The following is a 13,007-nucleotide window of genomic DNA, read 5'->3' as shown; positions in this document are numbered from 1 at the left end:
TGAGCCAGGGCCAAAGGGAAACCGCAGCATTTATCCAAAGGGAAAAGAAAGGCATTTCTGCTCCTAAAACCCCTTCCTCCGGGTGCTGCCCCCCTCCCAGCCCCGGGGGGGCCAGGCCAGGCAGGGCTGTGTGGTGTGGATGCCACCTGGGGAACTGCGAGGCTCAGAGCAGCCGTAATTAGAGCCAGGGCAGCTGCAGCCTAGAAACTCCCCTTCCCGTGAGGGGAGTATCCTGGGGGAGCAACATCACCCCTTCCAGCCCAAAAGAAGCTCAAATCCAGCCCAAGGGCACCAGTTGGCAGGTTTTGGGGATGTTTTTTTGCAAGAGAGATAGTGGAAACCCGTGGAAAAAAAGCATCTTCCCGCCCCCCCCCCCCCCCCACGACCAGGGCTCCAGCTACATCTCCAGATGGTCCCCGGGGCTCGGCGGTGTCTTCACTCCTTCCATATCAGATAAGCAGAGCAGCACCCAAAATAGCTGGCAGACACCTCGGCCGGGAGTCGGCAGCCTAGGGTTAATTCCTCCCATACCTGAGCTGACATTTCAAAGCTATTAAACAATTAATGAGATTCCTACTGTAACCTTCAGCAAAAGGGTTCGGGGCTCCCACCCCCAGGGTGCTGCTCTCCCACCCCATGGGTGCATCCCACCCCCCTCCAGCCCAGCGATGGGGAAAACGCATTCAAAACAAGCTATTTTTTTTTATTACGTAAAAATGGTAACTTTTATAAAAAGTTTTTATAAAGCAAGTACAAGGCATGTTCGCAGAAATTCACCTTCCTGCACAAAAGGTACGAAAAGTTATACTCTAGTATAGAGCTCCACAATACACGAGGCCACGGCCCCAGAGAGTTTGGTTCATACTCGAGGATATCCCCTCCCTCCCCAAAACCCCCTAGTTCCCCCCTCCCACCCCATATTAAACACCTTTAAAAAAAGGACACGCTGCTATAATCCAAAAATATACAGACAACCGCCTCTTCATCAGTCTGTGATTAAAAGTGTCTCCTTTAGGTTCGGGTCCAAAAAGTCCAGTTGGAGCCGGGACGCTGCGCTCCGGGGGCGATGCTGGCGGTGTGAGCCGGGGGGGTCCCCGCCTGCGGTGCCCGGGGGGGGCTGGCGGGGCCGGTGAGGTCGCAGACATCCCGGCGCCACGGAGGAAGCTGCTATTTACCTCCGGCTGATAACGAACCAGGAACCGACACTCGCTGCCTGTTTGCTAATTGGCACCGGGAGGAGAGAGGAGAAAAGGGGGAGGAGGGAGAGAAAGGGGGGGAGAGAGGGAAAAAAAAATCATTAGTGTTGTGGTAATTTTGGGTTTGGAGAGGGGGGTGTATTTGGGGGTCGGGAGCGCGTTGCAGCGGGGTTGGTGTCGGTCCCCTGAGGATGCTGGTGCTGGAGGATGGAGGGGATTGGGGTGCGGGGAAATGGGGTGAACACTCACCTGATGGAGGAGCCGTTAGTGACACAAACTTCTCTCGTCTTTGGAGCAGAGTTCGGAGGCGAGCTCGGCCGCCTGCGGAGAGCGGGGACAAGGCTCAGGGCCACCCCGGCGACAGTCGGGGCCCATCCTTCCCTTCCCCCCCGCCCCACCGCGCCGGGACCGGGCATCCCCCCGCCAAACAGCCCCGCACAACCCGACATATCCCCCCGTCCAACCCGACACATCCCCCTCCAGCCCGACGTACCCGCCACCCCCCCAGCCCAAAACAACCCTTACCTTAAGGGAGAACAGGGTGGCCTCGGAGGAGGGGTCCCGGCCCTTGGCCCCCTCCTCCAGCACGATCTGGAGGTCGAAGATGTAGTCGATGACATGCTGCAGGATCTCCACCTGGCTCACCTTGGTCCCTTGCGGGATCCCCGGCACCAGCTCCCGCAGTTTGGAATAACAATCGTTCATATCGTACAGCAAGTTCATGGGCTCCTCCAGGGCCGGGCTCTTGTTGTTGCCCCCCCGGGCGATGGCCAAACTTTGCTCCGACAGGCAGCAAACGGCCTCGTAGCAGCTCCGGACGGACCGCACCGGGCTGATGGCTTTCATGGTGGGCTCAGAGCTCGGCTGGGGGTGCAGGAGTAGCGGGGGGGTGCCTGGGTGCCTCGCTGGGGGCTCTGCTGGGACCTCCGAGTCCCGGGACCACCAAAGTTTGGACCACCAACCCCTGCGACCGTCACCCCCTCGTACCCCAAACCCTTCAGACCCCGCTGGCGCTCTAGAGCGGGGGGAGCCCAGCGCTGCTCGTTATATAGGCAGCCCCGCGGGGCCCCGCCCCCCCATACAAATGAGCCCGGAGCCCCACCTCTTGTATGTAAACGAAGCGCTAAACCCCACCCTTGCATCTAAATTAAATGAGAGACCCCGCCCCCTCACCCCCCCCACCCCCCCAAATGACCCTTGGTGGCCGGGGTGGCCCCACGCGGGGGGGGGACACACGCACAAAAACGACCATGCAGGTTTCTCACCCCACAGCCAGACCCCAAACCCCACCCTTGGCGGGGGGATTCCCCCCTAAACCCCCTGGACACCCCAACCCCCGTCCCCCCAAACTGCCCCCCCCATCCCAGCGAGCCCCCCCTATTTTTAGGCAGGACGATGGGGCTTTTTATTCTGTCCCCCCCCCGTTTTTTACCGGGCGATCTCGTAAGGAAATTAGTGCCGCCCTGTTCCTCAATCCGCTTCTCATCTGACCTCCAGACTTTCTGGCGTCAGGAATTATCTTGTGACCAGCAGAAAAAAATTAATTGCGGTAAAACTGAGGTTAGGATGGAGAAACCAGATTTAGGTCAGCGCCTGCGAGGCCTGCAGGGTTTGGGTCGGGTGTTGTTCGGGGGGTTATTTTGTTTAGTTCTGTTTTGAGAGGGGGGAAGAGGAGATTTATAGGCAAGGGGGTTATTTCAGTAGAAGTGATGGGGAGGGATGAAGGCAACTCCCCCCCCCCAAGTCATCGCTGCTTCAAAAAGTCCACAGCTGGACTGATGTGGGGTGGCCGGTGCCCACGGGTGTCGCGGCAGCGGGTGGCGGTAGCACATGGAAGGTCCTGGGGGGGGGTGACAGTCCCACAGCACCCAAATTGCAAATCGCTGTTAAAATCAAGTGGCAATGTCGTTCCCCCCCATCTCCTTCTGGGGGAATTTCCATAGGTTTTGGTCATGGGGGGGTGAATGCACGGAAGGGATGTTACAGCTGAGAGGGTGGGGGGCACCCTGGGACTCTGCCCGGGGGTCCCAGCTATTATGGGGGGGGCAGAGACACCTGGACCGAATTACGTCTGCCCACAGCAGCAATTTATTCCAGATTTGCCCAAATCCCAGTTTGGTGGCGCTGGGGTTTGTTTCCCTCCCCTGCACCCCCCCGAGGGTCTGGGGGCTGCGGGCCGGGGGGGCAGCCACCCCACTCCTCTCTGCTTCTCTCCAGCCCCTAAAATCCCCTCAAAGCAGCATCCAGACATTTTTTTTGGGGGGGGTGTGTGTATATTTTTTTTTCCCCTTCTTTTATTTCCCCCCCCCCCCGCATTTCCTACGAGATCAGCTCCGTGTGAAGGGTGGCTGCTCGGGCAGAGCCATAATTACCCTCATTAACCTGCTGCGGGGCAAACTACACCGCCCGGGACCCCCTCCTGAAAGAGAAAAGTTAACATTCTAAAAATAAGAATAATTAAAAAACATCAAACATTAACAACTATTTTCAAACCACCCAAAAATGCTTTTCACCCTCTTCAAGGATCCCCCCCCCCATCCCCAAAGCGCTGAGCTACGACCCCGCATATTCCCATTCCCCCATTTCCCAAGGGCGGGGGGGCTGGAAGGGCTGTTGAAGTGGGGGGGGGGGCAGCTTTTGTTTGCAGGGGGGTTTTGTTGGCGGCGGTTCCCACAGGCCCTGCCTGGGCGGCGGGACCCGCTGCCTTTGCCCAGCTGTGGCCCGGGCCCTCCAGCTGTGTTGATCTAACTCCCGGCCCCAGACAGCCTGGCGCCAGCGCCGCGCACGTCATGCATTCACACAGGGATGCGTGGCCAAGGCAACCCCCCCTTCCCAGCACCCCCTTCCCAGCACCCCCCCCGCTCCACGGCCACGCCGCCCAATCAGCGCCGCTTCCAGATTTCGGGGGGAAGCGACGGCAATTTTGGGGGTACCCCCCCGAGGGTGCGAGATGGGAGCGAGGGGATATTTCCATCATTCCATCACTGCGGGTTTAAAGCACCCCCCCCCACCCCTCCTCCGGGGGTCCTAAAGGGGGGTCCGACACTTTTGGGGTGTCAAGGTGGGGTTTGGGGTGTCTTCACTCCCTTGGCTGGGGGGGAGCGGATTTCTTGGCGCGGGGGAGGGAAAAGGGGGGAGGACGGGAGCGCGATGATTTCATGGCGAAAAGGGCCCACACTGGGTGTTCTATTAAACCAGTTAAAAAAGAAAGGAGGAGAAGGAGCAGGAGCTGGGGTTTACACAGCCCGGTGAGCCCCCCCAGAGCCTCCCCATGTCCCCCGGGGGGTGTCCATGTGTCCCCCCCGTGGCTCCCAACCTTTCCCCCTTTCCCGGAGTCATTAATCCTGTGCAATTTGTCTCCGCACTGCAGATGTATCTGTGGACATCCCCGTGGCTCATCGTGCTCTGGGGGGTTCACAAGCAGCTCCCCCGCTCCCACTGCCCCAAAAATCTACCCCTCAGGCTTGGGTTTGGTTTGAGATATATATATGTATATATATATATATATATATATATTTTTTTTTTTTTTTCCTGAAATAAGTCGCACAGGTGGCAGGATGTGCAGGACGTAAAGCGGGGTGGAAAGGGCCGGATTCAGCCCGGCTGCTGCGGGGCAGGGAGGGCGAGCGCGGGGGTCCCGGTGCTCCCGAGGGGACTTCGGCGGCTTTTTGGGGGGGAATTTCTTGTGTTTTGGAAGCCAGAGGCTGCCTGGAAGCGCCGGCTGCAGGGAAGGGATCTGGACGGGAGAGGGGAGGAACGAAGACGTGGCAGAGCGCCCGAGGCAGCTACAAAGGGAAGGGCTCTTCCCCAGGGGTCATCTGGATTCGCTTTCAGGATAGGGCTGGGGTATAAATCCCATCTCCCTGGGATGTTTGGAGGCCCTCGGGATCCTTCGGGAGTGAGGGATCTGAGGGACCCAGCTGGGAGCCGGAGCTCAGGGCCATTGCTTTAATGCATCGACTTTGCCCAGCCTGGGCACCCACCTGGCACGGGTGTGATCCGAAGGAGTTCTGGCGCTAGAGAAGAAATCCAGATGGGTGCTCAGGGGAAAAAAGGGATTCTGGCTTCTTAAATCTGAAATCTCCTTCCCGCCTCGTCCCCGGGGCCGTAGCCGCTATGGGGAGCGCGGGTGAGGTTTGGGGACCGCGCTGCTCCCCAGGGCGCCGGCTCTCCCAGCACCCCAATTCACAGCGGGACAGAGCGCTCTGGGGTGGGCGTTGCATTTGGGACGGGCAGGGTGGGTGTCACGGTCCCACTCTGGCTGTTGGTCACAGGGAGGATGCGCCAAAAGGCCTCAGTGTGGTTTGCCAAACCCGTCCTGGGCTACTGTGTTCCGGCCCAGATTTGGGGTGTTTTGGGATAAACGGGGATTCGAAACGGGAGCTCGCAGACTTGGGTGGACGTACATCAGTGAGACGTGCGGGCAGCGCGGCGCGGGAAGGAGCCCGGCCCTGGCCGCTCGCCCTGCCCCCTGCCTCAGTTTACCCCTTCGCCCAGCGCAGGGACACAGCGCGGGCGCCAGACGGCACTGGGGGCTCCGATCTGGGCCGTGCACAGCGCTGGATGTGCAGGGACGCAGGGAGAAAACCATGAGGGACCAAGGAGCAGCACTTTTGGGAGCTGCACCCAAAAAGGGGCAGTAAATCGCCCCCCCCCACCCCCGAGCCCTGTCTCTAGGAGACTGGATCTGGCCCTGGGGAATGTGCAGCTGTTAGTGCAGGGGATTAGCCCTGGGGACCCCGAGGCAGGGGCTGAGCACCCTGCCCTGCAGCTGCCCAAGGGAGCCCAGCCCCACTGCTGGGCCTGCGGGCGGCGCCCAGCACCGCAGGGATGTCAGTAGGGGCCAGAGTGAACGCGGGGAGACGATACCTCTTTCCAGAGTTAGGGAGAGGAGCACGCACATCCCTCTGGAGTGGAGCCACGACCCAAGGCCTTGGCCAGCTGCACAGCCTGACCAGTAGCCGGCAGCTGTGCCTCAGTTTCCCCAGGCGCCCTCCTCTCCGAAGCCCAGCCAGGATCGGGGCTCTGGCTCCATCCGCACCCCCACAGCGCCGGCAGGGCCAGAGGGGACTGCGGCTTCCCCCGAGGAAGAGGAGCTGCCTCTCCGGGGCGAACCCCGCGCACCCCAGCTCCCCAGAAGGGAGAGACCAGGAGATTCAGAGCATCCCCAGGTGGTACCAGCCATGGGGGGCAGCGGGGCCGGGGGTCCCGCAGCCCTGGGGGGCGTCGGGCGGGCGCAGCAGCCGTTCCCAGCGCCGGGATTCTCCGCAGCTGCTTCCTGCCGCCCTATCTCACGGGCGCATCTGGGGGAGCCGGGAGCAGCCACCCCCCCCAGCGCTTCCTGCGCTGCCCCCCCAGCCTCGGCCACCGTTCTCACGGCCTCCCCCCAAGGCCGGCCGCAGCCCCTGCTCCCCCCACCCATTGCCCACACTGCAGCAGCCTTCCATGCCCCATCTACACCCCTTGATGCTTTCAGGACATCCTCAGTGCTATGGGGGGGCTGGAGCATCACCCCCCGCGTTACCCCCATGGGGCCAAGGGCAACCATGGGGTAAGGACACCTTGTGACATGCGACCCCTCCCCACTCACACAGCCCTGGGAGGGGTCCATGGGCAGCAGGGGGGTTGCCAAGGTGCTGCACCCGCAGTTTGGTACTCAGCCCCCCCTTGCTCTGCTCCCTTCTCCCTCTACCCCTTTGCTTTCCCCCCCATTGCATCCACCACTTCCCCTGCACAAAGAGGAGGAGGATGGGGCTGGGGGGTGCGAAGGCCACAGGTGTGAACATGCCCAGGTGTGGGGACACGGGTGACTCAGAGGAGCCCGGGCCCCGCTGCCACCACCGGGGTGGCAAGCGAAGGGCCTCCCACCTCCCACGCCATCCTCCCCGCGGCGGCAGGGGCAGCGGCACCCAAAACCGGCACCGCCTTCCCACCCCCCCGCTGGCGCTCCAGCCTGGGGTGATGTGGAGAGGGGAAACTGAGGCACGGGGATGGAGAGCCCAGCCGGGGTTTACGCAGGTTGGCAGGTCCCAAGAGGGGTTTGCTGCTCCCCACCAGCCCCCCTCAAATCCCTCCCTTTCTCAGCCCCCCGGATTCCTCCCCCCGGGTCCTGCGGCGCTGCAGGATGTGGCTTTGCCAGGCTGCCTCGTTACACCCAGAGACCGTTACAACTCATCGCACCCCCCGCCCCGCGCTGCCCAGCCCCAAATCGCACCGTCCCCTGCAAAAACCACCCCAGAAAACCTGACTCCCCCCATCCAGCACCCTGAACCCCCCCAGGCCCCCCCCAAACATGACACAAAGCCCCAGCCCAGCCATCCATCCCCATGACCCCCGGCACGGCCGGAAAGCCGTGTCCCACGGCATCGCGTGGAACAGCCCCCCCACGGAAAAACACGGGGCGGGGGGGGAGCGGGAAGATGCTTTATCGCGGCCCCCATCGGCCCCTAATAAGGCAGCTTTATTTTTAGCGAAGGTGAAAGCCAGAGCAACCAGCTCAAGAGCTTTTTCCACTCACATCTGCATTTGTACAATTTGGGTTTCCTGTCGCGGTTTCGGCGCTTTTCAAACCTGCCCCGAATTGTTATTTTGTTCGCTCGGTGAAGTGCCCTGCAGATACTTCTCCCCCAGCTCGGTATAAATGATGCGGGAGCATCCCCTCCCCGGCCTCGCTCATCCGCCCCCGTCACCCCGCTTTCTTGGAACGGGACCCGAGCGTCCCCGTGGGGTTCGGGTGCTGGACCACGTTCTTCTTCCAGCCCTGGGCCATCCCTGGGTCATTTCCAGCCCCGATGTGGGGGAGCAAACGCTTTTCAGACCCCGAGTGGGGAAACTGAGGCAGGGAGGGGGTCAGTGCCAGGGTTTGGGGATGGGGAGCCCCATCTTGGCACCCCAGGGGTCCCCCAAACTCTCATCACCCCTCCCCTAAAATCCAACCTGACCCAAAGGGTCTGTCCCCATTGCAGGTCCCCCTTGTGCCCCCCACCTCCCAGCACCTTGGGGACAGATCCCGCTTCCCTCTGCTCTTCCCTGTCCCTTAACCCCTGTCTGGGTCCCGTCCCCTGACTCCAACAGCTGGCGATTTTTACATATATATATATATATATATATATATATATATATATATAAGAACACAGCCCACAAATGCTCAGGTTTGGGCACCCATGGTGCGACTTCATGGGGGCAGTTGGCTGGGACAGGGATGAGGAGGATGCTGGGTGCAAGGCTGAAGGCCAGTGTCCCCTGTTCGGTCCCCAGGTCTGTTCCTCCCTGACGCGGGGGGGCAGCCGGCGGGACCAGGTGCCCCTGCCCACCCGCGCTCGCCTGCTCTCGGCTTTATTTATTTTGTTCACCCTCCATTGACCCAGAGATCTTCACTTTCTAAAACCTGTCCCCGTGTCGCCCCGCCGGGTCAGGGACGAGCCCCCCCGCTCCCCTCACACCCTGCGACATGGGACACGGTGGCAGGTCGAGGGGACACCGGCACAGTGCTGGCCAACGGGGGGTGGGAAGGCTCCAAACATGTGGCACCTGCAGCACCCATGTGCTCCCTGGGGCTCTGTCCGTCCCCCCCCAAGCTGCATCTTGGTTCTCCACTTTCACTCACCCTTGACAACCTTTCTGGGAAGGTTTCAGCTTTATTTTCATTTCTCGACAGTCTTTTTGCTGTAAATCCACCAAACGCAGCCCACAGAGCCGCCTGTGCTGGGACAGCGAGTCAGGGACGCCCCTGCCCTGGTGGGGGACACCATGACACCCCAAAACATCCCCTGCCCGCCCCAGCCACCTCCAGGGCCACCAGCAGAGCCCCCACAGCTGCTCTCCCTTTGCCCCCCAGCACACACCTGGGGCCAGTTCAGCTCTAACTGGGCTCACGGGGCCATTAACCCTTTGGGAGCCAGCCCAGGACACCCCCGTCCCTCCCAGGGTGTCCGTCATCACTGTCACTGCAGTCAGGGCAAGGGGATGGGGGGAACGTGCTCCCCAAATCCCACCTGCTCAGGCACAGGTCTGGGGACACAGGGGGACACAAGGGATGTGGCCTGGGGACAGGTGACAGGAGGGGGCCCAGGGCGTCCCCCAAGGGCGAGAGTCCTGCAAAGTGTCGTCCCCCCCTCCATGATGTATGTACATGTACCTACATGGGCTGTGGGTACCTGGATGTGCTGTATGTCCCTGTGCACACACACACGTGTGTATGTGATCTGTATGTCTTTGTGCGTGCATGTATTTGACCTGTACAGCCCTGTGCACATATGTACATGTGTGTATGTGAGCTGTATGCCCCTGGGCACGTATGTGCATGTATGTATGCACATGCTGCATGTTCCTGTGCATGCACATACCTATATGTCCCTGTGTGTGCTGCATGACCCTGTGCATGCATGTACATGTATGTTTGTATGTCATTGTGCATGTATGTACATACATGTGTATGTCAGCTCTATGTCCCTGTGTGTGTATGCACGCGTGTGCTGTATGTTCCCGTGCGTGCACGTATGTGTATGTGCTTGTGCAGGTGTGTACATGTATGTATGTGAGCTGTATGTCCCTGTGCATGCACACGCACGTGTCCTCTGTCCCCGCATGTCACACACACCTGTACAGGCCGCACGGGCCGCGTTTCGCTGTGCGCGCCCAAGTACCGTATGTACCGTATGTAACGTATGTACCGTATGTACCGTATATACGCGCACAATGTCTGGGTCGCCGCTGCCCCCTGGCGGGAGAGAGCGGGCGCAGCCCTGCACTGCCCCCTGGCGGGAGAGAGCGGGGCTGCAGCCCCGCCGCCGGCGGCCCCACGGACACGAGCATTGCGGACCGCCAGCCCCACGGACACGGGCATTGCGGACCGCCAGCCCCACGGACACGGGCATTGCGGACCGCCAGCCCCACGGACACGGGCACCGCGGACCGCCAGCCCCACGGACACGGGCATTGCGGACCGCCAGCCCCACGGACACGGGCATTGCGGACCGCCAGCCCCATGGACCCTGCTCCCCCTCGCCAGACCATCAGCTCCTCTTGCTCCAGCAGCCCCCCAGCCCCCCGTCGCCCCGGGGCAGAGCCATGGGCACAGCAAGCCCCACGCAGGGCACACGGTGATCCCTCCCCATCCCAGCCAGCTTCCCCCCCAGCACCAAGGGGCGGACATGCCAATGACCCTCTCTTGGGGCCAGTTTGGGGTTCAGCCCCCCCAGCCCCGGACTCTGGGGCTGCCCCGGGGCTGCAGGGGGACCCACAGCCGCTTCCCCGCCCGGGCGGCTCGTCCTTACCTTGTGTGCGGTCCTGGTTCTCCCAGAAGACTCTGAGAAGCTCCTCGCAGCTGATCCTCTGGGGATCGGGAAGCCCCTCCCCGCGGCCTCCTGCCCCTCAGCCCCCGCTGCCCGGGCCGGGGGAACCAGGACCCGACGCGCCCGCCCGCCGGAGCTGAGACCCGGCGAATGGGTGGGACTGGAGCAAGGCGGGAGAGCGGGCTGGGCTGAACGGAGGCGCTGGGCGCGGAGGGGCTACAGCACCCACCCACCCCACGGCCCCCCCAGACCACGTTCCCATGTGCCTGGTGGGGAGGGGATGCCCGAGTCCCCCCCTGCACTGGGATAAATCCCCGGCTGGAGACAGCAGCCCGTTTAATATTTCCTGCAGACAGATAATCCCCTGCAAAATGTCCCTCTGGCTAAGCCGGGCTGTGCGGGCTGGGGGGCTGGGGAGGGGGACAAGGGGGGAACCAGCATCTGACAGGGAGCCAGGGCAGGGGCTGCAGGACACTCACCAAAAATCGCCATCTGCATCTCCACTGGGAACAGTGGGAGCGTGGGGTTCCCGTTGGTAACGTGGTGGCTGTGGGGGGGACACGGCGTCACGACCCCCCAGCCTGTCCCAAACTACAGCTGCCTCTGCTCTGTGTCCCCTGCGGCTCCTCGGCCCGGCCCGTGTCCCCTCATGGCCACCCTGACCCTAAACCCCGCGGGGGTGCCGGGGCTCGGCAGAGCCGGGCCCGCTCCGCCCCAGCCCCGCGCTCCGCCCGGCCCTTGCGGGGGTGTCCGCGGGGACATCCCGCACCCGCCACACCCGCGGGGTTTAACCGCGATCTGAGCCGAAAAGTAGCGCCCCCACCCCCCGGGCCACAACCAACGACTCGCCAGGAACCGACAAGCCCAACAAGCCGCGACCCAGGTGACAGCCCGACTGCCCCCCCGCATCCATCCCATCCCATCCCATCCCATCCCATCCCATCCCATCCCATCCCATCCCATCTCACCCCACCCCGCTGGTCCGGCCCCAGGAGGGTGACAAGGGGTGATCCGGGGGGGGACACAGGGACACCCGGAGTCCCCCCATCGCTCCGTGCCCCTATTTCCCCGGGGGCTCCCGCACCCCCGAGCCGAGCAGGGAAGGGTTAACCCCACACGCACAGGCGGGGGGGACACACATACACCCCCCCAGCCGGGCGGTGGCCTCATTCTGCCTGGGGAGGTGACAACGCCGCTGGCACGTCCCCATCACCGGGTCTGCCTGCGGTGCCCTTCAGCCTCCTCCTCCTCCTCCCCAGAGCCCCGCGGGCACCGAGGTAACGGCGGGGGGGGCACGTACCGATGGACGCTCCCGGCGGGGGGGGACATGGCGCTGTGGGATCCGCTGGGTGGCTGGGGTGGGGGTGTCCCGGGTGTCCCCCCCGAGCACCCGGTGTGGGGAAGGGGGTGAAGGGGAGGGTAAGGGGCTTGCAAGGAATTTCACCCCCCCAGGGCTGGCTCGGACACCCTGCTAAGGAGAAGGCCCCCCCTCCCAAACCTCCCCCAGCCTGGGAATATTTGCGCTGAAAAAAACCTGCCCCCCCCCAAGAAAAAATCACGGGTGGAAAGTGAGATTTATTGGCAGCACTTGGGATGGACCCAGGGGATGGGGGGGGAAAGGACCGACCCCCCCACCCCAAACCTGCCCCTTCCCCCGCATGGCTCCAGCCTGAGGATGGGGACAGGACCCAGTCGGGGGGGACACGTTACCTGTGCTGAGTTGGTGAGGCCTCGACTGCCCCTTCGCTGCTGCTCCTTGGGACCCAGTCCTGGGCGGGGGAGGAGGGTCCAGCCCATAGGATGGGAATTTGAGGCAATTTCAACTATTTTAATGCTAAATGCACCATAGAAATAGAGCAGATGAGGTTTTGTTGGGTTTTAACCCCCTCCCACAACCCCTGAGCACCAGTGCACCAAACCCACCTGAAGGCACCCAGACCCCCCCTGCGTCAGCTGATATTCCACCATCTCCCCCGGCCCGGCAACCGAGCAGTCCGCAGCCCCCCCAGATCCCAAATCCCCCCCGGACTGATCCGCTGGGCAGTTTAAGTCTGTAGGAAGAGCCCCCCCGGTTTCCGTGGCTCTGGTGAAAGCCGGGGGAGGCCAGGACAGCTGGGGGGGCAAGATTTGCTTTTATCTCATTCAAGAAGAGCTGCCCCCGCGCTGGATCCCGCACAGGGGGGTCAGGGAGCCACCCCCAGCCAACCCTGATGGATGGGGCCAGATTGGGGGTGCAGCCCCCCCAACTCACCCCGGCACCACAGCCATGCAGGGGGGTTCACATAGGGCTGCTACAGTTCTCCTATAGGGATGAGGTCTGCAGGGGGGTGTGGATGCACCTGGGTTTCTATAGGGACAGAGGGGCGAGCAGCCCCCACCCCCAAATCTGTTGTGACTGTTGTTCCCCCAGTGCCAGCTGTGGGGGGGGACACAGCGTGGTCCCAGCATGGGGGTAAATAGGGATCCCAGGGGGGTGATGAGGGTTTGCAGATGGAACACGGACCCCCCCTCACCGCTG

At 62.4% G+C, this 13,007-nt stretch overlaps 1 protein-coding gene across 2 annotated transcripts; it reads right to left on the bottom strand.

The window, feature by feature from the left end:
- Nucleotides 1-996: 996 nt before the first annotated feature.
- Nucleotides 997-2,226, bottom strand: ID3 (inhibitor of DNA binding 3). Of its 2 annotated transcripts, none has more exons than XM_082071536.1 (3): nucleotides 1,722-2,226; nucleotides 1,446-1,517; nucleotides 997-1,213 (listed from the first exon to the last, which is right to left on the bottom strand). In XM_082071536.1, exons 1-2 carry the CDS (start codon nucleotides 2,040-2,042, stop codon nucleotides 1,461-1,463), a joined length of 378 nt encoding a protein of 125 aa, XP_081927662.1. In that variant the 5' UTR covers nucleotides 2,043-2,226; the 3' UTR covers nucleotides 997-1,213; nucleotides 1,446-1,460. The 2 variants fall into 2 exon arrangements, with proteins under 2 accessions (XP_081927662.1, XP_081927661.1); XM_082071535.1 differs by having other exon boundaries at nucleotides 997-1,220; nucleotides 1,722-2,225.
- Nucleotides 2,227-13,007: the final 10,781 nt, after the last annotated feature.

Source organism: Streptopelia decaocto (assembly GCF_964273445.1).
Source record: "Streptopelia decaocto genome assembly, chromosome: 23".
Lineage (NCBI taxonomy): Eukaryota > Metazoa > Chordata > Aves > Columbiformes > Columbidae > Streptopelia > Streptopelia decaocto.
Note: the sequence above shows the minus strand (reverse complement) of the source record. Positions and strands in the feature narration are given on the sequence as shown.